Below are 10524 nucleotides of genomic sequence, written 5' to 3'. Positions count from 1 at the left end.
GGAAAGGGGGGGGGCGGAAGGGGGAAGGGGCGGGGGGGTCCCAGGCCGAGAGCCCTGCTCTCCGAGCCCCGCCCCCCCCCCCCGGCCGAGCCCGATTGCGGCTCTGAGAGACGGCCGGCGGCTGAGCCCCGCCCCACCCCCGGCTGAGCCCGATTGCGGCTCTGAGAGACGGCAGGCGGCCGAGCCCCGCCCCCCCCCACTCCCGGCCGAGCCCGATTGCGGCTCTGAGCGACGGCAGGTGGCGAGCCCCCCCCCCCCGGCCGAGCCCGATTGCGGCTCTGAGAGATGGCAGGCGGCCGAGCCCGATTGTGGCTCTGAGACACGGCTGCGGCCGAGCCCCGACCCCCCCCCCCGGCCGAGCCCGATTGCGGCTCTGAGAGACGGCCGGCGGCCGAGCCCCGCCCGAGCCGAGCGCGGAACAGAGACGCCGCGTCTCACCTGCTCCTGCTGCGCGCGCACCCTGACCCTCGTGGCTGATGCCGTTGCCCCGGGTAACGTGCCGCGTGGGGGGGGGGGGTGAGGAGCTTAGCAGAAGCCCTAGCTCGGGCCTGGCTGGGCAAGAAAGGCCCAGGCTTTCAGGGCCTAACAAAAAAACGGGGAAAGGTAGCAAAAAGAATGTTGAGGTTAGAAAAAATATTTACAAATGAATGAAGTTTTTTTTAAAACAATTTAATAAATTCAATTTTATTTTGCTGGAAATGTATATTTGAAAGAAAGACGCAGAAAGCAGGAAAAAGAACGGAAGCAAGATGGCGGCGACTCACCTCGGTTCAGAACGATAAGGCCCGCCCACACACGCACCGATTGGTCGACCGTCAGGACACCAAGCGTAGGATTGGTCAATCGTCCCGTCACTCGACCGTAGGAGGGCCCGGCCGCACGCGGCAGCAAGCCGCCGTACGATTGGTCGACCTCGAGGTCACTCTGTCGCTAATGAGCGGATAATGAGATGCTAATGAGCGGAATGTTGAAGGTTTTTGGGATACCGTGGGCGCGATTTTAGCCCGGCCGAAACGTAAATACGCTTAAAACCGTCTCGGAAGCGTAAACTTTCTTTGGAGGTAACGCGCGCGTAGGTACGCCCTGTAACTTTCGCGCGCATAGCCCGACAGACGCACAGGCAATGACAGACAGAATGACAGAGAGAAGTACCGATTTATATATATAGATACAGTATGTTTGAGGACCTGGGGCAGCCGAATGTCAATTCTATTTCTGTGGACTTGTATTACTATTGGGTCAGATTCTTCAAAATAAAATCCTTCTCTTTTCTTCGACCAAAAATAACATGCGGCAGAGTTTCACGTGGACAATTTGTGGTTCAGCAAGAAACTTTCTAGGAGCTGAGTTAGGATGCAAAGCTATTACCGCAAACTTTGAAATGATTTTATAAATTCCAGGGCCACCTTTCTAAGTCATGAGTCATAGAAACACAAATCACTGATCAGCTGCCCAGTGCTTAGCACTGACCTTCAGACTGAACAGTCCTCCTCACGATCTATGTATTGAGACGGTGCTTGGTGACTGACAGAAATTTTCAGTTGGCTATTATCCATTCTGTGCTTTTTAATACCAAAAAAGCTCGCATTCTTTGAGAAATCAATATTTTTTGTATTACCATTGTTAGACGAAACTCCAATGCCTATACACAGCCTTACAGATACGAGGTCATCTCATTGAATGCATTTCTGGCCATCTGGATGCATAGTGAATGACGTGAGGGCAGGAGGCAGGTTCGCTGGCCCAAAGAACTCTTGGAGGGCTGCGGCTTGCCTTTCGAGAGGAACATAGAAACATAGAAGATAGGAGCAGGAGTAGGCCATTCGGCCCTTCGAGCCTGCTCCGCCATTCAATATGATCATGGCTGATCATCCAAACCCTAGCACCCGGTCCCTACACCGACAGCCATCCCACCCAAGCCCTATCCCTGTAACCCCGTAACCCCACGTATTTAATCCCCCCTAACACTAAGGGCCAATTTTTATCATGGCCAATCAACCTAACCCGCACATCTTTGGACTGTGGGAGGAAACCGGAGCACCCGGAGGAAACCCACGCAAACACTGGGAGAATGTCTGTGTGGAGTTTGCACAGTCACCTGAGGCTGGATTTGAACCCGGGTCCCTGGCGCTGTGAGGCAACAGTGCTACCGTGCTGCCCACTAGATTTTCTGCAAATTTGAAACATGGCAGTAGTGGCTTACAGATACAGAAAAGCACCAGCGCATGGTGCTGCTTTGGAGGGGCTTCTGCAGAAAAGCCCGTATTGCTGGGCATAAAGAAAGACTTGCATTCATATAGTGCCTTTCACGACCACCGGATGTCTCGAAGCGCTTTACAGCCAATGAAGTACTTTTGAAATGTAGTCACTGTTGTACTGTAGGAAACGCGGCAGCCAATTTTGTGCATAGCAAGGTCCCACAAACAGCAATGTGATAATTACCAGATAATCTGTTTTTGTTATGTTGGTTGAGGGATAAATATTGGCCAGGACACTGGCGATAACTCCCCTGCTGCTCTTCGAAATAGTGCCCCGAGATCTTTTACAATTTTATTAGTGACTGTGTCCAACCGTGCAGGTGTGCATTGGACTTGGAAATCAATTACTCAAAACCAACTGCCGACCACACAGACTTCTGTCATTCACCTCTTATGGTGAAGTTGTTTTTTGCAGTTGCATGTTATATAAGCTCCTTGTCAGCAGTGCAGCCATGAATGCGCACTTGCTCAATGTGTGCACCTATTCTTAGAATCACTAATTAAGGAAGCATACTTCTTTAAATCATTTTCAAATCAGCCATTTTCTGAAGTCTGCATTCTTTACGGGGGTTTGGAACTATTCCTGTAAGGGCTGTCACTTACTCGAGTACAACCTGATTATGCTGGACAAGCCGAAACAGTGTAATCTGTATTGATTGTGAAACGCCCCTCCTCTGTCTGATTCTTACACATGTTTGTTTTCTCTCGTTGCAGCTCCCAGGGGCAAAAGAGGTTGGAAGACATTTTATGCTGTGCTCAAAGGCATGATTCTTTACTTGCAGAAGGTAATTCAAAAAGTAGCCAGCTGATGAACTTAAATGCACATTCTTTCAATCCTATAGTGGCATCATTGTTTGACATTTAACTGCAGAATATTACCCCATAAACGGGAAGTGATTTCATCACTATGATTAAGCCATCAATAAATCCACGGGCCATGTAGCAACTGCACGGAACCTCCTGGTTCCCAGTGTCCGTCTCGATATCTGCTGGTGGCAGAACAGAAAAGCAACACAAGTAGAATAAAACTGCCCCATCAATTTCAAGGTGTATAAAATAATAGATCAACAGAAGCTAATTCAGTCTGATCTTTGGGTTCAAATGACAGTTATTAACTGCTCCATCAACAATCATGTGGTGCAATGTAGCAGCTGAATCCCCTCCCTAGTTCAATTACCCGCCTTGGAATCTCAGCTACTTCTGTAATTCGTAACATTATGCATCTAATGGCTATGAAGGGAATGGAACTGTTTCCATTATTTGTACTGTTGGCCTGCTGAGATGCTTGAGCTTTGAACTCTGGGCCGTGCTTAGCTTTGCCTTTTAAAGAAAAGGAGAACAACCAGGAATCGCGAGCATTTTTATCTCTCATCTTTGATAGTTTGCACAATCTTCAACATATGCTTCGCACTAATTTTAGAAAGAGGTTGATGTCATAATAAATCAATGATTGATGAAGCAATTCTTGAGATGAAAGAAGCACTTGACAATGGCACTTCTCAACTGGAAAGTAATGGTCCGTTGACGAAGAATAATCATTGCTGCGAGCAGTGCATCAGTTGATTACCTTGAGGAACCAGCCAATTTAAATGGATTAGCTGAGAGGGAGGGGGTGGGGGGGGGGGGGGGAGAACCTGTATTTGATGTATTGTTATCTCCTTTATCTTGGAAATGTTTTCAATTTAAATCTTGGGTTTAACTTTAGCAAATGTTCATTTTCAGAACAGCTGCTATTCTCGGCCAGGCTAAGTTGTGTCAAATAAAAAGGTTCAAAGTAGCTTTATGTCGCCTGAGCCAATATCACATTGGACATTCTTGAGGCGCCGTTTGGGAATGGGGTATAGCCCCGCAAAATTGGTCCTTTTTGCCCCTGTAGAGGGCCCAAAGATTGGGTGCAACGGGATCTAATTTCACCCCCAAAAGAATTATAGTATATAATCTGGAATGTATTGGTGGGCTAGTATGTTTTTGTTACTGTTGGAAATATAGTGGATACACCTTTAAGAAATATGAGGGAGTCAGTGCCCCCTGGGGAAAGTGCACGTCTTGGGTGAGGGATTAGCTTCAACTGCAAGGTCAAGAAAGGATGGAGGGGTTCGGGGGGGGGGTGGTGGGCGGGTGGGGTTCGGGGGGGGGGGGTGGGTGGGCGGGGGGTCGGGCCGTGGAATGGGAATGAAATATCTTTTTAATCATCAAAACCGAAGCAACATTTCCGGTTATTGAGGTGTTGTTTTCGGAGTATGAATTTTGCCGGTTAATAAAGAATTCCGGATATTTAGGTGCCGTTTAAACGAGAGTTTCCTGTACCTTTTAATGTGGAGCCACTTGCTCACCCACATTTCAGTAGCTAAATAACACGCGGTGTTTTACACGGTACCGTGTTCCTGTCATTGTAAAACAGCACATCTTCTGACTTACCATGAAGAACATCATAGAAGAATGGTTTTTAATAATGGTGCTAGGCCAGTATCCATCCGCACAGGTCATCGTTGGGTTTAAGATGAAGGATTCCATAAAGAGTTGCATAAACGTGGCTTGTATTCCCTCGAGGTTAGACGTTTGAGGAGTGATCTAATTGAGGTGTGTAAAATGATGAAGGTATTTGATAGGGTAAATACAGAGAAACTATTTCCTCCGGTGGGGGAATCCAGATTACGGGGATACAATCTTATAATTAGAGCCAGACCATTAGGAGTGGAACCAGGAAGCACTTCTTTACACAAAGGGTGGAGGACATCTGGAACTTTCTCCTCAAGTCCTGTGGATGTTGGATCAGTTGAAACTTTCAGGACTGAGATTGATAGATTTTTGACAGGTAAAAGTATCAAGGGATATATGGAGCAAAGGTGTATCAATGATTTGAGGTCATGATCTCATTGGATGACAGAACAGGCTCGAGGGGCTGAATGGCCTACTACTCCTCCTCTGTTCCTAATTTAGTGAAACCCATTGTGAAAGGTAGCTGGTGATTGACATAATAGCAAAGGGTATGACTTGCAGGTGAAACAAAAACCTGGAGATTTAAATGCCCTGCATTATTTTGCCCCTAGTCTATATTTTATCTCCCTTACGTATTTTTAATAAATTGAAACAATCGTGAGCTGTTTTCACATATATCTGTGATTGGAGGAGATAAGTCATTCTTACAGGGTATGGAAAGAAAACATTCTTAAAGTGGATTTAGGAAGGAACCATTTGTGAAAATAAAATGGGGTGTGAAGGGAAACATGGTTGTTTCATAACAAAAGAATTGCAGCAGATTTTTCTTTTCCATGTGCCTAGTAACTTCCACATGCCCTCGCCGAAGCAGGCCCTCGCCGAAGCAGGCCCAGACTGAAGCAGGCCCTCTCCGAAGCAGGCCCTCTCCGAAGCAGGCCCAGACCGAAGCAGGCCCAGACCGAAGCAGGCCCTCTCCGAAGCAGGCCCTCTCCGAAGCAGGCCCAGACCGAAGCAGGCCCAGACCGAAGCAGGCCCTCTCCGAAGCAGGCCCAGACCGAAGCAGGCCCTCTCCGAAGCAGGCCCTCTCCGAAGCAGGCCCAGACCGAAGCAGGGCCAGACCGAAGCAGGCCCTCTCCGAAGCAGGCCCAGACTGAAGCAGGCCCAGACTGAAACAGGTCCAACCAGCAAAATTCTTCAAGTAGCATTTGAGACCAAAATATAAGAAGCTCAAGTATGTTTGTGGAATCACAGTTCTTTCAACAACAAAAAAAACGCCTCCCCCATTCTTTCCCTTCTGTTTTCTCTCCTGAAGGCTTTCCCTCCTTTCAGGAGTAGATGTCAACAGGCTATTCGGACAGGTGGGGCATCTCGACTAAGCCTGATCCTGCCCTCACCTGTCATCCACTCTTGCACTTTCCAACAGGGTAGTGATCGGGAGCAGGAACTCTGGCTAATTGTTTTCCCCCTTCACTAGCACAGGGATGTTGAATCCAATAGCAGAATCCCAATTGCTAATTCAGTACGGATAACCCAAGGACTTTTTCAGCCTGCAGGGCTCAGTAGAGCATCTTAGTGTCAGCTTACCCACTGAGCCTCAATCGATTCTTTTGAAAAATCAGAGCTTATGTTTAACCAGAACTTTGAATAGGGACAGAATCATTAAAACCACAGGAGTTGATCAGTACAACCCACAATTTAAATTGCATTTAATCGTTAGCAGTGTGAAAGTAATGAATGGCAATCCATTAAATGTTAAAATCCAATTGCAGATACAGAGCCTAACTAACGTAAGTGTGCTACCCACTTAATTCTATTATTCAGTTGCTTCACTGAACTCAGTTTAGTAGTGTTGGTGTTTGTATTCCTTTAAACCCATTTAGATCTGAACTCAATATAAATTGTTTGTATTGCAGTACTGTACCAGGGAATGTCATGCAGATTCTAATACTGCAGCTGGCTGCTAGCAGTAGACTTCTTCATTTTACTAATCAAATTTTTGTACAAGAATTAATTGAATAAAAAGTACAATATTGGTCAGTAATAATGGTGCGGCAAGGTCCACTGACACGACGGGCTCTGCAACAGATTGGTGGGCAAGCGTGCAAGGCACATTCTGGCACCTGTGCAAGTTTCAGCTTTCAGTAATGAAAGTGCGGAGCAAAGCCGAAACAACCCACCGGGACGAGATATAAATCGGTGAGGTTCTACAGGTTGCTTGCCAACCCATTCTGGTGCACAGGATCATAGGAAATGCAATCGTCCACTCCGCCCCTCTAGCCTACTCCGACATTCAGTTAGATCATGGCTGATCTGTACCTCAACTCCATTCACCCACCTTCGCTCCATATCCCTTAATACCCTAACCTAATAAAACGTTCATCGATCTTGGTCCTGCAATTGTCCTACAATCCACAGCCTTTTGGAGGAGTGTGTTCTAGATTTCACTACCCTTTATGTGGAAAAAGTGCTTCCCGGTTTCATTCTTGATTGGCCAGGCTCTAATTTTAAGGTTATGCCCTCTTGTTTTGGATTCCCTCACCAGAGGAAATAGTTTCTCTGTATCTACCTCATCAGATCCCTTTATCATTTAAACACTGCGATCAGATCCCAATTCCTACAACTTGAGCCCTACTGTTTCGGCTGTACAGTTTAGCATTCTAGTTGCATTGTTGATTGCTGCTCCACAGTGACAGGTTGAGCATCTGCTAGCACTGCTCTGAAGAGATGGGATGTCATCTGAGGTTCAATTTTTAAGGGGGTGCAGGAACAGAGAGATCTCGGGAGTTCACATACACCAATCTTTGATGGTGGCATGACAATCAATAAGGCTGTTAAAGCAGCATATGGGCTCCTTGGCTTTATAAGTAGAGGCGTAGAGTACAAAAGCAAGGAGGTTATGCCAAACCTTTATCAATTGGTTAGACCTCAGCTGGAGTATTGGCCCCAATTTTAACTCCAGGTGAGTTAAAATTAGAGTTGGGTCTCGCAGTTCATCGGGCTGCAACATGCACATGTAAAGAAGGATCCTGTTGGCTCTGGGCACGTGGCCTTGCTGCCTACTCAGGAGAGCAGATTAAAATTGCAGATGTTGCGATCACGGCAGCTTTCGGACAGGCAAGAGCCAGGGGCGATTTTAACTGCCCACCCGCCAGGTTTCTGCTGAGCGAGTAGGGTTAAAATCGCCCCCATTATGTCCAATTCTGGGCACCACACTTTAGGAAGGATATCAAAGTCTTGGAGAGGGTGCAGAGGAGATTTACTGGAATGGTACCAGGGATGAGGGACTTCAGTTACGTGGAGAAACTGGGATTGTTCTCCTTAGAACAGAGAAGTCTAAATGGAGATGTAATAAAGCTGTTAAAATTATGAGGGGTTTTGATAGAGCAGATAGGGAGGAACTGTGTCCACTGGCAGGAGGGTCGGTAACCAGAAGACAGAGATTTAAGACAATCGGCACAAGAACCAGAGAGGAGACGAGGAGAATTCTTCTTACGCAGCAAGTTGTTGTGATCTGGAATGCGCTGCCTGAAAGAGCGGTGGAAGCAGATTGAATAGTAACTTTCAAAAGGGAATTGGATAAATACTTGGAAAGGAGAAATATACAGGGCTATGGGGAAAGATTGTGACTAATTGGTGTGTTGTGAATAGAGGCTCAGTGAGGCTTCCTGTGCAGTAAGAGAAGTGAACCGCAAATAATTCTGTGGCAGTATTGTGAGTTTGCCTCCTTCTTCTTAGGCAGTCCCTCGGAACCGAGGATGACTTGCTTCCACACTAAAAATGAGTTCTCAGGTGACTGATGAGTCAAATGCGGGGCCTACAGTCTCTGTCACAGGTGGGGCAGACGGTGGTTGAAGGGGCGGGTGGGTGGGGTGCTTGGGTTGACGTGTGCTCCTTCCGCTGTTTGCGCTTGGCTTCCGCCTGCTCCCGGCAAAGAGACTCGAGGTGTTCGGCGCCTTCCCGGATGCATCTCCTTCCACTTTGTGCGGTCTTGGGCCAGGGATTCCCAGGTGTAGGTGGGGATGTTGCACTTTTTCAAGGAGGCTTTGAGGGTGTCCTTGAAGCGTTTCCTCTGCATGCCTGATACGAGACTCCCAAAGCAAACGCTCTACTCGGAGTTCCGTGAATTTACCAGTATTTTACTATTAAACGGGCGTATATTGCATCTACCAACGTTCCAAATCGTTATTAGAGATTCCTACCGACATTTCTCTGTAGTGATCTGTTTGCTGCAGAAAGTCGTTGAACGATCCAGTATATTAACTGGCCACCCGCATTATCAAAAATATTTTGTATGCAATGGTACATATGTATTTTTCAAATGGTCACGTGAATCAATATCATTTATTTCGGTGGAGCTCGCTGCAGAGAGACAGAATGGCAGTGTAGTTGAACAGAGTACGCGGGAGTACTTCAGTGGTAATTTATTAGCTTGAAGGCTGTGGGCATATGATTGATTTCATGACTAGTTTAAGTAAAAATCCAGAGCGCACCGGTGGCATCAGCTGTTAAAAGTTTCATTGACTGGTCCCAGGGCAGGAATTGATTTTCTTGTTGACACTCAGGGCCATTAAAGTTGATTGAAACTGCTGTTCACCAAATGGGAGATAGATGGTACAGCGCTTAACTGATGGTGTCGCACTAACTAGACTGAGGAAAAAAAAAAGATATTTATTGTACAGTAGGCAGCTCGAATCTTATTAATTATTGACCTAACAAATTCCACAGCTGAGTTATTTTCTCTGGAGGGACTGGAGCAGGTTGAATATTTTTGATATGTTATTTAGCCGGCTTGGATGTTTTTTTTTCCCCCTCGGTGGGTGTGAGCGAATGGAATCTTGCACCATTGGCAATAAATCCACGCCAACAGAATTGTTTTTATTTTAATATTATGATACCACTGCGAAAATAAGCCGGGTAGCCATGCGATATACGTCAAGCAGGTCGACTGAAGGGGGTTATTGTTTTTACGGTTGCCTAGTAATAAACTTGACGGCCAGTTCAAACCCTTAAATCTCCATGAAACACATTAAGGGGGTGGATCCACTGAAGTGGCATGGGGACACCTGTCAGTGCTGTGGTAGGAGTTGATTGTCCAGCTGCTCCACCCTATGTGGTGGTTTCCCTGGTTTCTGAGCACCTCCCTTGGGGAGGGAGGAGTTCTAGGGCTTGCTCTTAACCTCCTGCCTAACTCAGCAGAGCGCACCTGCTTCTGAGCAGAGCGAGGGCACATTTATTTATTTTTCTCTCGCTTTGTTACCAGAGATTGTGAACTTATTAGTTTATTTACTCCCTCCCTCTCCGAAAGGCAATTGGCGAGATTTTCCTGGGTCTGCACTCGGGCTCACTGGATTGTCTCAGCTCAGTGAAGATCGGATGCGTTCCGTTACAGGCGTGCACTCCAACTTGCTTAATTTTCTGATATTCCCAGGTGATTCCGTGCAGCTGGGCACAGACTCAGGAAAGTCTCCCTTAATGCCTCATCCCGGAATGCATCGGTTTTTACTAAAGAGAAGGATATCGGCGAGGTGTTGAAGTGGTCGAGCGAGATGAGCGATACTATGATAGATAAAAGGAAAGACTTGGATAAGTTAATTTGGTTAAAGGAAGGCAAATTGCCAGGGCCCAGCGGGATACATCTTCAAATCCTGAGGGAGGAAATTGCCACGGCCCTAAATATTATTGTATGTCAAAGGAAAGGAAAGTGGCCAGTGTATTTTTAAAAATGGAGACAGAGCCAATCTAGGTAATTATAGGCCAGTTAACTTAATATCTGTGTTAGGGAACATTTTAGAGTCTTTAATTAAAGATAAAATTACCACGTATTTAG

At 46.6% G+C, this 10524-nt stretch overlaps 1 protein-coding gene across 2 annotated transcripts in view; it reads left to right on the top strand.

Annotated features, from left to right (window-relative positions):
* The window catches only part of psd3l (pleckstrin and Sec7 domain containing 3, like), a 410104-nt gene that overhangs the window by 363138 nt on the left and 36442 nt on the right, over window positions 1–10524 (top strand). For both annotated transcript variants that reach the window (XM_086007314.1, XM_086007324.1), the window contains one exon: window positions 2973–3043. In XM_086007314.1, coding sequence (XP_085863440.1) covers window positions 2973–3043 — 71 coding nt within the window. The remainder of the gene's footprint in view (window positions 1–2972; window positions 3044–10524) is intronic.

Source organism: Somniosus microcephalus, chromosome 2 (genome assembly GCF_052327205.1).
Source record: "Somniosus microcephalus isolate GS21.2 chromosome 2, FLI_Smic_1.0, whole genome shotgun sequence".
Lineage (NCBI taxonomy): Eukaryota > Metazoa > Chordata > Chondrichthyes > Squaliformes > Somniosidae > Somniosus > Somniosus microcephalus.
This window is presented reverse-complemented; position numbering and strand designations above follow the sequence as displayed.